At 43.5% G+C, this 13,441-nt stretch overlaps 1 protein-coding gene across 6 annotated transcripts in view; it reads left to right on the forward strand.

Annotated features, from left to right (window-relative positions):
- Window positions 1–13,441, forward strand: part of LOC118395862 (lysine-specific demethylase 7B-like) — a 50,783-nt gene that overhangs the window by 9,132 nt on the left and 28,210 nt on the right. For all 6 annotated transcript variants that reach the window (XM_035789850.2, XM_035789845.2, XM_035789846.2 and 3 more), the window contains exons 2-3: window positions 9,438–9,523; window positions 12,038–12,155. In XM_035789850.2, the coding sequence (XP_035645743.1) occupies window positions 9,438–9,523; window positions 12,038–12,155 (204 nt within the window). The remainder of the gene's footprint in view (window positions 1–9,437; window positions 9,524–12,037; window positions 12,156–13,441) is intronic.

Consider the following 13,441-nt stretch of genomic DNA (forward strand, 5'->3'; position numbering starts at 1 on the left):
AGGACACATCACTGCACTCTATACTCCTCTGTAAACTGGTCATCTCTGTATTCCCATCGCAAGATCCACTGGTTGATGCTTATTTATAAAACCCTCTTAAACCTCACTCCCCCCTATCTGAGATATCTACTGCAGCCCTTATTCTTCACATGCAACACCTGTTCTGCCAGTCACATTCTGATGAAGGTTCCCAAAGCACACACATCCCTGGGTCGCTTGTCTCTTCAGTTCGCTGGAATGAGCTGCAACAAACACTCAAACTGGACAGTTTTATCTCAATCTCTTCATTCAAAGACTCAAACATGGACATTCTTATTGACAGTTGTGGCTGCTTTGCGTGATGTATTGTGTTGTCTACCTTCTTGACCTTTGTGCTGTTGACTGTACCCAATAATGTTTGTACCATGTTTTGTGCTGCTACCATGTTCTGATGTCATGTGTTCCTGCCTTGCTATGTTGTTGTCTTAGGTTTCTCTTTATGTAGTGTTGTCTCTCTTATTGTGATATGTGTTTTGTCTTATATTTATTTATTTTAATCCCAGGCCCCCACCCCCGGAAGAGGCCTTTTGGTAGGCCGTCATTGTAAATAAGAATTTGTTCTTAACTGACTTGCCTAATTAAATAAATAATAATATAATAATAATATATGCCATTTAGCAGACGCTTTTATCCAAAGCGACTTACAGTCATGTGTGCATACATTCTACGTATGGGTGGTCCCGGGAATCGAACCCACTACCCTGGCGTTACAAGCGCCATGCTCTACCAACTGAGCTACAGAAGGACCACAAAAATAAAAATGTCATAGCCAACATACTGTAACTGCATTAGCATGAAGAGCAAAAACATGTTTGACTTACTTTAATATAATTATGTTTTCCTTCCAAAAATCTTTGTTGAGCGCTGGAATCCAAACGCCTAATGTATTTGTTCTGTGTCACTCTCCCGGTCAATTTCTGCAATTTCATCCAAGACTTCGATTTAGCCATGTTGTACTTTTTCAGTTTTGAGAAGTTTATATTAGGCAGTGAACCGCTGTGTAACGTAAACGTCCTGCCGATTTTTTTAATTTATTTTTAAAAAAAAATATGTTTTTTAAATCCTCCAAATTGGGAATGAACCGTGTTACGCAGAGATCCAGCATAACAGCCGTTTGTCATACAAATGGCGATCACATAGCCAATGAGCTTGGCTTTTCATGAGTATCTAGCTAACTGTGTTTCAAAACGATAGGTGGTCATTGGACCACGACACTGTCAATCAAGTGATCACCACCCGTCTCATTGGTGATGGTGCCGACAGATATGGTCGCCTCGCTTCGAGTCCTTAGGAAACTATGCACTATTATAAATAAATAAATTGTTATTTCTTACATTGTTAGCCCAGAAAATCTTAAGTCTTATTACATACAGCTGGGAAGAACTATTGGATATAAGAGCGACGTCAACTTACCAACATTACGACCAGGAATACGTTTTTCCAGAAGTGGATCCTTTGTTCGGTCCACCAACCAGGACATTGGATCTAAATCCAGAGGCCGACCCAAAACAACGTCGCCGCAGACGAAGCAGCCACCTGGTCAGGCTTCGAAGGCGTGCACACCTCCCACCGCTTCCGAGTATACTACTCGCCAATGTCCAGTATCTAGACAACAGGGTGGATGAAATTAGGGCAAGGGTTGCCTTCCAGAAAGACATCAGAGAATGTAATATTCTTCATGCTTCGCGCTGACAGAAATAAACCTCTCTCTGGGAAGAAGGGCGGGGGTGTATGCTTCATGATTAATGACTCATGGTGTAACCATAACAACATACAAGAACTCAAGTCCTCTGTTCACTCGACTTAGCATTCCTTACAATCAAATGCCGACCATATTATCTCCCAAGAGAATTCTCGTCAGATATCGTCACAGCTGTGTATATACTAGAGGTCAACCGATTAAAACCTGTTAAGCCTACCCCCTACTTTTTCGAACATTCTGTTTAAAAATCGTGCAACATTTCAGCGTCCTGCTACTCGTGCCAGGAATATAGTATATGCATATGATTAGTATGTGTGGATAGAAAACACTCGGATGATTCTAAAACTGGTTAAATCACGGCTGTGACTATAACAGAACGTGTGTTTCATCGAAAAGCGGAAGAAAAACTGATCACCAAAATCTGGAAAAAATATCAATCCGCCACTTGCATGTATTGTCTTTGGGAAAGCAAATTACATGGGGCTGAGATTGCAAGTCCTACAGCTTCCACACGATGTCGCCAGTCTTGTCAATTGCCTGGGCTTTGTTTCTTGGTCAAACGAGTAAGAGAGAGCCCATTCCTTCCGGTCTCCGACAGGATGTTTTGGAGGAGAAATTTACGAACATGATTTGAAGACGTGGAGCTATTCAATACACATCACCCCGTGATCAATTTGATAGATTATTAACGTTTACTACTACCTAAAGTTGGATTACAAAAGTATTTCGAAGTGTTTTGTGAAAGTTTATCGTAGACTTTTTTTAATAAAAAAAAATGACGTTGCGTTTTTTAACGCTGTTTTATTCCTGGATCACACACTTTTCATAGATCGATATTTAGGGTATATATGGACCGATTTAATCCGAAAAAAGACCCAATAGTGATGTTTATGGGACATCTAGGAGTGCCAACAAAGAAGCTTGTCGAAGGTAATGAATGTTTTATATTTTATTTCTGCGTTTTGTGTAGCGCCGGCTATGCTAATGATTTTGTTTACATCCCCTTCAGGTATTTCGGGGTGTTGCATGCTATCAGATAATAGCTTCTCATGCTTTCGCCGAAAAGCATTTTAAAAATCTGACTTGGCTGGATTCACAACGAGTGTAGCTTTAATGTGTGTGTGTTTTAATGAGTGTGTGTTTTAATGAACGTTTGAGTTTTAACGAGTGCTATTAGCATTTAGCGTAGCGCATTTGCATTTCCAGATGGCTAGATGGCACGCCTGCGTGTCGGGTGCGCTTAAGAGGTTAATCGGAATGGCCGATTTAACCTCTTACCTCTGGCTCATCCTTGGGAGCAATTTCCAAACGCCTGAAGGTACCATAATAGAGGGACACCTGTATTATTATTTTTCTCATTCTTTTGTTTTTTACAACGCATTTGACAAATCACATTTGATTTAAATTGTTTTTGACATAATTGAATTTGAACATTTTTGAATTGTCCACTAGCTTTATCCACCAACATTCAGCTTTCTCTAGAATACTGGTATGGTGCAGCGGAATGGGGCTGCAGCTTCAGTCAGCCTGTATAGGTGTGTGAGCAGAGGTGTTGTACAGTAAGACTCTGAACGCTGCCAGTGTGTCTGCTGTCACCATGGAGACATCTTTGTTGTGCCACCATAAGGCTAGGTGATGCACAGGGCAGCCTTCTGCCTCTGACTGATTTATTTGTTTAGACTCGCTTCTCAATGCGGAAGCCAGGGGGAAATATGCAGTGAAAATGTTTTGACATCAGGCCAGCGGGGGCTGGATTAGGGTGGCCATTGGTGCTTCATAAGTGAACCCACCCAGGTGTGTGCACATTCACAATGCTAACCTGATGACCCCCACTAACCCTGCTCTCCAAGACTCTCTTGTGCACCATCTGACACAAACCCGTTTCTTCGAGCTGAATTTTGGAACCATTTCCTCATGGTTACTACTAATAAAGACAGACACAATGAACCTCTGGCTGCACATCTGACTAATGAACTACACCACTCACACAACGGCAGGTCTCTTTAGTGTGGAGGCAATGAGGCGACGGATTGTCATTCTATCAGTGGGCTCTTGTGCAGAAGAAGAGGATTTCACCCTCATTGGCTCCCTATCTATCTCTGGAGTGCTGCTTAGTTATGTACCTTGCTAGGGCTGCTTGAATCCACCCTCTCTTGGCAGGCAGTCCCCCATTATCTCCTTTTCATGCACCGACCATCACACTCTGGAGGGATTTAGGCATTTTAAGGCATGACTCGTGTAGCCAGGGGTCAACAGTAATGCACTTGTTTCTGTTTTCTCTCTGGCTAAGATTGCTATACATGAGTGTTTCTTGAAATGTAATCTTTATCCTTGGTATTTCATCAGTATTTTAATTTTATTTTAATGTGATCATCCACTAGAACACCCCTGCTTCTCATTCAATTCAAAATAATACTGATGCGCAGCCAGGACTGTTTTTGTGTCATCTCTAGTCTTTGTTTTTGCCAAAGATGATCTCTCCCTCCCACAACCACAATGGTGCAATACAACTGCAACCACCATGCAAGGTGCAAATCCAACAGACTGTAAGTGGGAGTAAGAAGTATCTGTGTTTATAAAGGATATTCAAATCCTGTTTTGTACCTGGTGCGTCTCTCACGATGATGATGAAGATGATGATGATGAGCAGGCTAGACTCCCAGGAATGATCATATATTGAGGGTTTAATGAACGGGAGAGACTGGGGGTAACCATGGCGCCAGAAAAGAGCAGAGCTCACCACTGGATCCCCATCACATGCTCATTGCTCCCATCATGCTCCATGCTTTGTCTGCCTATGTAAGCTCTCTGATTACTCCCTCTGACTGAGGTAGTGATCTAGCTGTGTGTTTGGCTTCCTGCCGCTAGAGCATCCCAGCCACAGGAGTGATCTGCATGTCCTCACTGAGAAAGTTTGCATAATGTTACTCCATATCCGAAGAGGAGATGAGAACAAAGGTGGAATGGTATAGCCTAGTAACAGAAGCACCTCACTAGCTCTGGTTGGTGGTGAGCCAGACAGGGTGTTGAGTACAGTATTGTCTGTGGTTGCGGTTTATTTATTCGCCCCTTACGGTGGGAAACCATATATCCTATTTTGATTTGTTCTGTTGCTCTTCTTGTAGGATATAGGTCTACTCTTTCTACTCTGTTGCTTAGCCAAACTGCCTTGTCTTCTCCCCTTTCATAGTACAGTAAAATTGTTAGTTTTCCTCTTATGCCCAGCCTAATACTTACTCATTGGGAGTAAGATCCCCACTTCCTCCATTGAACCAGCCTGAATGTCCTACACTAAGTCAGGAATTCCTTTCACTGTGACATACATACCTACTGGTGGCCTGGTGACTTGTGCGTTTCCTGAGAGAGTGGTGGTTATCATTAGCCTGCTCCGCAAACAATCTGAGCTGTGAATTGTTAATAGCTCTGTGTCTTTCTCAATCAAAGTGTATTTGTCACGTGGGAAAAAAGGTATATGTGTGTGTGTGTGTGTGTGTGTGGGGGGGGAAGTAAAGAAATAAAACGACAGTAAAAAGACATTTGAAAAAAGAGTAGAAAGGCTATATACAGACACCTGTTAGTCAGGCTTATTGAGGTAGTATGTACATGTAGGTATCGTTAAAGTGACTATGCATATATAATGAGAGAGTAGGAGAAGCGTAAAAAGAGTGGTTGGCGGGTGGTGGGACACAATGCAGATAGCCCGGTTAGCCAATGTGCAGGAGCACTGGTTGGTCCTCTAACACCTCCTAGAGGTCCTGGATGGCAGGCAGCTTTGTCCCAGTGATGTACTGGGCCTTATGCACTACTCTCTGAAGTGCCTTGCGGTCGGAGGCTGAGCAATTGCCGTACCAGGCAGTGACGCAACCGGTCAGGATGCTCTCAATGTTGCAGCTGTAGAACCTTTTTAGGATCTCAGGACCCATGCCAAATCTTTTTAGTTTCCTGAGGGGGAATAGGCTTTGTCGTGCCCTCTTCACAACTGTCTTGGTGTGTTTGGACCATTCTAGTTTGTTGATGTGGACACCAAGGAATTTGAAGCTCTCAACCTGCTCCACTACAGCCCTGTCGATGAGAATGGGTATGTGCTCGGTGCTCCTTTTCCTGTAGTCCACAATCGTCTCCTTAGTCTTGGTTACGTTAAGGGATAGGTTGTTATTCTGGCACCACCCGGCCAGGTCTCTGACCTCTTCCCTATAGGCTGTCTCGAAGTTGTCGGTGATCAGGCCTACCACTGTTCTGTCGTCAGCAAACTTAATGATGGTATTTGAGTCGTGCCTGGCCATGCAGTCATGGGTGAACAGGGAGTACCGGAGGGGACTGAGCACGCACCCCTGGGGAGCTCCGCAATAGAGTGATTGGAAGTAGTGGAATGAAAAATATAGGGCCCACTGTTCTGATGCATGACTGCAGTCATAACGTAAGGAGAAGGGGTGTGGGTCAACAACACACACTGTCACTGTATGATTAGTTACCCGTGTTCAGGGGGCAAGATGTGGACTAGCTGAAATAAGATGACAAATTAGTGGTGTTGTCAAGACACTCACTCTCTCTTTTTATAGCATCGTTAAAACACACTAAATCAAGTTTATTTGTCACGTGCGCCGAATACAACAGGTGTAGTAGACCTTACAGTGAAATACTTACTTACAGGCTATAACCAATAGTGCAAAAAAGGAGTTAGGTAAACAGTTAGGTAAACAGTAAAAAGACAGGCTATATACAGTAGCGAGGCTACATACAGACACCGGTTAGTCAGGCTGATTTGAGGTAGTATGTACATCTAGATATGGTTTAAGTGACTATGCATATATGATTGACAGAGTAGCAGTAGCGTAAAAGAGGGGTTGGCGGGTGGTGGATGGGACACAATGCAGGTAGCCCGGTTAGCCAATGTGCGGCAGCACTGGTAACCTTTATTGATATTACAGGTGAAGTGGGTTAAAAAAAAGCGTGGGTGAGGCCTAAATCCTATGGCCATCCCAGAGGCAGGCTGCTTTTCTGACATAATGGTTCTGATTTGTTTACAGCTTCCCTTGTTTCCTGCAATCTTGCAATCATGCTCAGATCAAAGCAGATATCAGCTAGAGCTGCTCCCAGGCCCTCTCTTCTCGGGCGCTGCTCCCAGGCCCTCTCTTCTCGGGCGCTGCTCCCAGGCCCTCTCTTCTCGGGCGCTGCTCCCAGGCCCTCTCTTTTCGGGCGCTGCTCCCAGGCCCTCTCTTCTCGGGCGCTGCTCCCAGGCCCTCTCTTCTCGGGCGCTGCTCCCAGGCCCTCTCTTCTCGGGCGCTGCTCCCAGGCCCTCTCTTCTCGGGCGCTGCTCCCAGGCCCTCTCTTCTCGGGCGCTGCTCCCAGGCCCTCTCTTCTCGGGCGCTGCTCCCAGGCCCTCTCTTCTCGGGCGCTGCTCCAAGGCCCTCTCTTCTCGGGTGCTGCTCCCATGCCCTCTCTTCTCGGGCGCTGAGCAGAAGCTGTTTGTTTTCAGCCTGTCGGCCGGTCCTCTTCTCCCCCCTAACCTGTGCTCCACTCTCGGTGGCTTCATGGATGCCCCCTTACCACCATTGCCCCAGGCTATGCCAAACACAGCCCTCAAACATCTGGAGCCACAACTCAGCCCGTGTCTGAGGTTAAACCACAACACCATGTGGAGGACCACTCCGTTATTCCCAGAGCATAGGAAGGTAACTCCCGTCTAAACTCAACGATTCACGATGGAGTTGAGCGGTGACTAGAGTGGACGTCACAACTTCATTTTATCAAAAATGACTGATTTCAGCACCCAAAGAATAGCCTGTAATTACACACATTGTCGCTATGACGTCAGAGCTCCAGTCCGCCCACACTAGTCGCCGCTCAACAAATTTTTTTGTTTTGTGACTTTTCAATGTCCATATATTCCTGCTATTTTAGGTTGACGGGGCTCAGGGGGCCTGCCTGTGTTGCCCTCAGCGTTGTGAATGAAAGTCTTCCGTTCTGTTCGTTTCATGCTTGCTGCATTGCATAGCGCTGCTCTGGAAGTGATGGAAATTCTTCAGCTGAGTGAGTGGCATAGATCTAGGTCTCACTTTGCACTGAGGGGGTTGAAGTTATCTTTAACTTCCCCTTGGCAACCGTTTCCATAGCTGAAGCCAGTGGAACCCTCTGGAAATCATTACTCTGCAGGCTTATGAGGCTCTGAGGCAAGCTGGTTTAACACTTAAAACGGCTCATTTCTTTTGAATGGTGCCTAAGGTAGCCTAGTCAAAATGACTTGAGGAATATGATGTCCTTATGTGACATTGGATTGGGATGACAGTATATGCATATGAAAGGAAGTGAGCTGAAACCTTTTTTTTTTAATTGATTCTCTTTATGTGATTTGGAGAAAGCCCTGTTAGATTTGGATTCCCTGCATTCCTGAAGCAAAACACAGCTCACAAGTTCAAATAAGACAACTTTGACACTTCCCCTTCGTCCCTCTCCCTGCCTACTACAGATGGCTGTTGATGTGTTTCGTAGTTGGTTGACCACTCGGCTGGATCCCTTTTTTAGGGGAAGTATTCATAATTTGCAACAGTTATGTATTTACAATATCAAAGGGACAGCTAATGACAAAGAATAATAGGAGTGTTGAGGGTGATGTTGGATCCCTTCCTAACTTTAAACTATACTTAACATAAATATAAACGCAACATGGAAAGTGTTGGTCCCATGTTTCGTGAGCTCAAATAAAAGATCCCAGAAATGTTTCATATGCACAAAAGCCTTATTTCTTTAAAATGTTATGCACATATTTGTTTACATCCCTGTTAGTGAGCATTTCTCATTTTCCAAGATAATCCATCCATCTGACAGCTGTGGCATATCAAGAAGCAGATTTAAACAGCGTTATGATTACACAGGTGCACTTTGTGCTGGGGACAATTAAAGGCCACTCTAAATGTGCAGTTTTATCACACAACACAATGCCACAGATGTCTCAAGCTTTGAGGGAGCGTGGAATTGGCATGCTGACTGCAGGAATGTTCACCAGAGCTGTTGGCAGAGAATTTAATGTTCATTTCTCTACCATAAGCCGCCTCAAGTTTTTTTGGGAGAGTTTGGTAGTATATCCAACCGGCCTCACAACCGCAGACCACATGTAACCACGCCAGCCCAGGACCTCCACATCCGGCTTCTTCAATTGCGGGATCGCCTGAGACCAGCCGATGAAACTGAGGAGTATTTTTGTCTGTGGGGAGAGACTCCATTCTGATTGGCTGGACCAGGTCACCCGTGGGCGGGCCTATGCCCGCCCATGGATGTGAAATCTGTAGATTAGGGTTTTATTTCAATTTACTGATTTCTGATAGGGCTCCTGAGTTGCGCAGCGGTCTAAGGCACTGCATCTCAGTGCTAGGGGCTTCACTACAGACACCCTGGTTCGCTTCCAGGCTGTATCACAACCGGCCGTGATTGGGTGTCCCATAGGGCGGCGCACAATTGGCCCGGCGTCATTCGGGTTTGGCCTGCTGCAGGCCGTCATTGTAAATAAGAATTTGTTCTTAACTGGCTTGCTTGGTTAAATAAATTAAAAATAACTCAGTAAAATCTTATAAATTGTTGCATGTTGCGTTTTATCTTTGTTCAGTAAATGTTTTCTAGAGATGTGGAATTTTGTGTTGAGTATGTGCTTATTTCCTTTTAACTGAGTCTAAAATGTCTCCTTTTTCTCTTCTTGCCCCAGCTGTGTCCAAGTGGAAGAGCACCATGCCGTCGACATCGATGTTTATCATTGTCCCAACTGTGATGTCCAACACGGACCCTGCTTGAGTAAGTACCACCCCACTAGAGGTCGACCGATTTAATCGGAGGGGCAGATTTCAAGTTTTCATAACAATCGGAAATCTGTATTTTTGGACACCGATTTGGCCTATTTATTTATTTATTTTTTTACACCTTATATTTATCCTTTATTTAACTAGGCAAGCCAGTTAAGAACACATTCTTATTTTCAATGACGGCCTAGGAACAGTGACTTAACTGCCTTGTTCAGGGGCAGAACAACAGATTTTTACCTTGTCAGCTCGAGGATTCAATCTTGCAACCTTACAGTTAACTAGTCCAACGCTCTAACCACCTGCCTCACATTGCACTCCACGAGGAGCCAGCCTGTTACGCAAATGCAGTAAGAAGCCAAGGTAAGTTGCTAGCTAGTATTAAACTTATCTTATAAAAAACAATCAATCAATCATAATCACTAGTTAACTACACATGGTTGATGATATTACTAGTTTATCTAGCGTGTCCTGCGTTGCATATAATCAATGCGGTGCGCATTCACGAAAAAGGACTGTCGTTGCTCCAACGTGTACCTGACCATAAACATCAATGCCTTTCTTAAAATCAATACACAAGTATATATTTTTAAACCTGCATATTTAGTTAATATGCCTGCTAACATTAATTTATTTTAACTAGGTAAATAGTGTCACTTCTCTTGCAACAGAGTACGGGTATATGCAGCAGTTTGGGCCGCCTGGATCGTTGCGAACTGTGTGAAGACTATTTCTTCCTAACAAAGACAGCCAACTTCGCCAAACGGGGGATTATTTAACAAAAGCGCATTTGCGAAAAAAGCACAATCGTTGCACGACTGTACCTAACCATAAACACCAATGCCTTTCTTAAAATCAATACACAGAATTATATATTTTTAAACCTGCATATTTAGCTAAAAGAAATCCAGGTTAGCAGGCAATATTAACCAGGTGAAATTGTGTCACTTCTCTTGCGTTCATTGCACGCAGAGTCAGGGTATATGCAACCGTTTGGGCCGCCTGGCTCGTTGCAAACTAGTTTGCCAGAATTTTGCGTAACTATGACAACATTGAAGGTTGTACAATGTAACAGCAATATTTAGACTTAGGGATGCCACCCATTTGATAAAATACGGAACGGTTCCGTATTTCACTGAAATAATAAACGTTTTGTTTTCGAAATGATAGTTTCCGGATTCGACCATACTAATGACCAAACGCTCGTATTTCTGTGTGTTATAATTAAGTCTATGATTTGATATTTGATTGAGCAGTGGTAAGCAGCAGCAGGCTCGTAAGCATTCATTCAAACAGCACTTTGGTGTGTTTTGCCAGCAGCTCTTCGCTGTGCTTCAAGCATTGAGCTGTTTGACTTCAAGCCTATCAGCTCCCGAGATTAGGCTGGTGTAACCGATGTGAAATGGCTAGCTAGTTAGCGGGGTGCGCGCTAATAGCATTTCAAACGTCACTCGCTCTGAGACTTGGAGTCGTTGTTCCTTTTGCTCTGCAAGGGCCGTGGCTTTTGTGGAGTGATGGGTAACGATGCTTTGAGGGTAGCTGTTGTCGATGTGTTCCTGGTTCGAGTCCAGGTAGGGGTGAGGAGAGGGACGGAAGCTATACTGTTACACTGGCAATACTAAAGTGCCTATAAGAACATCCAATAGTCAAAGTTATATGAAATACAAATGGTATAGAGAGAAATAGTCCTATAAATACTATATTAACTACAACCTAAAACCTCTTACCTTGGAATATTGAAGTCTCATGTTAAAAGGAACCACCAGCTTTCATATGTTCTCATGTTCTGAGCAAGGAACTGAAACGTTAGCTTTCTTACATGGCACATATTGCACTTTTACTTTCTTCTCCAACACTTTGTTTTTGCATTATTTAAACCAATTTGAACATGTTTCATTGTTTATTTGAGGCTAAATTGATTTTTATTGATGTATTAAGTTAAAATAAGTGTTCATTCAGTATTGTTGTAATTGTCATTATTACAAATACATTAAAAAAATTGGCCGATATAATCGGTATCGCCTTTTTTCGGTCCTCCAATAATCAGTATCGGCATTGAGAAATCAAAATCGGTCGACCTCTACACCCTATCACCACGCACTCTCACCACGCACTCTGTCTCTCTCTGTATTACTCCAGCACGGTTGATTTTAATTGCTATTTGGGGAATAGTTGGCTGTCAAGTAGACGTCTACCCTTTTTTCTCTTTATGGTCTAAAGTGGGTCTGACCTCCCAGAGCATACTGATGGGGGCATTATTAAGGTAATTCAATGGTGGGGTAATCATCAAATTGAGATTGAACATGGCCCTCGTTCGTCTGCGGAGGACGTGGGCTTTATGGGCTTGTGAAACGGTTTATGGAGACGATCCATAACTCACGGCTTTCATGTTCCTCAGACACTTAAGTAGCTGGTCTAGCCCTGCTAGGTCTGTGTAGTATTTACTGTGATCACGGAGTCTCTGAATGTTCAAGAGTTTACCAATTATTTGTTTGCCTTATCTTTACAGTGAAAAAGCGTATCAACTGGCACCGGCACGACTACACAGAGCCTGACGATGGCAGCAGGCTGGTGCAGGCGGGGACCTCTGTGTTTGTACGAGAGCTGCAGAACAGGCCCTTTCCCAGGTACTGAAGGAGCCAAGATACCAGCCACCAGCAGGCCTGACACCCCTGTGACCAAGCCACAGATGCACACACAAGTCACCACATAGCAGTGAGTCCCAGGTTCACACCCTGAGTTGAAAACCAGTGTTTTCCTGGGGTGGTCTGGGCATTGCACTGAACCACCATGAACTGGGCTCTTGCCCCTTAGTGACACATTTCAAATACAAACTCAACTCTTACAAAAAATGCAAGAGGCTACGGATCTGTAGTTAACTTCTTGACACACCCAACCCCTTAGCAGAATCATTTTCATCAACACCTGCTGAATTGGTTACGTGTCAAATTAAATTACTAAAAATATTTAATTTTCATGAAATCACAAGTGCAATATAGCAAAACATAGCTTAGCTGTTTGTTAATCCACCTGGCATTTCAGATTTCAATACAGCTTTTCGGCGAAAGCATAACAAGCGTTTATGTAAGAACATCTCTCTCAGTAGACAAAATATTACAAACACTAGCAACCAAGTAGATTGGTCACGAAAGTCAGAAAAGCAATAGATTAAATCGCTTACCTTTGATGATCTTCGGATGTTTGCACTCACGAGACTCCCAGTTACACAATAAATGTTCCTTTTGTTCCATAAAGATTATTTTTATATCCAAAATACCTCAATTTGTTTGGCGCGTTATGTTGAGAAATCCACAGGCTCGAGCGGTCACGACATCGCAGACAAATTCCAAATGGTATCCGTAATGTCCACAGAAACATGTCAAACGTTTTTTATAATCTATCCTCAGGTTGTTATATATATATATATATATATAGATATCTCAACCGGGACTGTCGCTTTTTCAATGGGAGAGGGAGAGACGATGGCTGCCCCACTGTTGCGCAAGCAAAACTCTGCGAACACCCAGCTATCCACTGACGCAATGTTATCTTTCTCGCTCATTTTTCAAAATAAAAGCCTGAAACTATGTCTAAAGACTGACACCTTGAGGACGCCATAGGAAAAGGAATCTGGTTGATATCCCTTTAAATGGAGGCAAGGCATCCAATGGAACAGAGAGCTTTCAGGAAAAACAGCACTTCCTAGTTTGATTTTCCTTAGGTTTTTGCCTGCAATATCAGTTATGTTATACTCACAGACAATATTTGGACAGTTGTGGAAACTTTAGAGTGTTCTCTATCCTAATCTGACAATTATGCATGCATATTCTAGTTTCTGGGCCTGAGAAATAGGCCGTTTCAAATGGGTAAGTTTTTTTTCGCCAAAAACGAAAATCCTGCCCCCTACACTCAA

Source organism: Oncorhynchus keta, chromosome 17, assembly GCF_023373465.1.
Source record: "Oncorhynchus keta strain PuntledgeMale-10-30-2019 chromosome 17, Oket_V2, whole genome shotgun sequence".
Classification (NCBI taxonomy): Eukaryota; Metazoa; Chordata; class Actinopteri; order Salmoniformes; family Salmonidae; genus Oncorhynchus; species Oncorhynchus keta.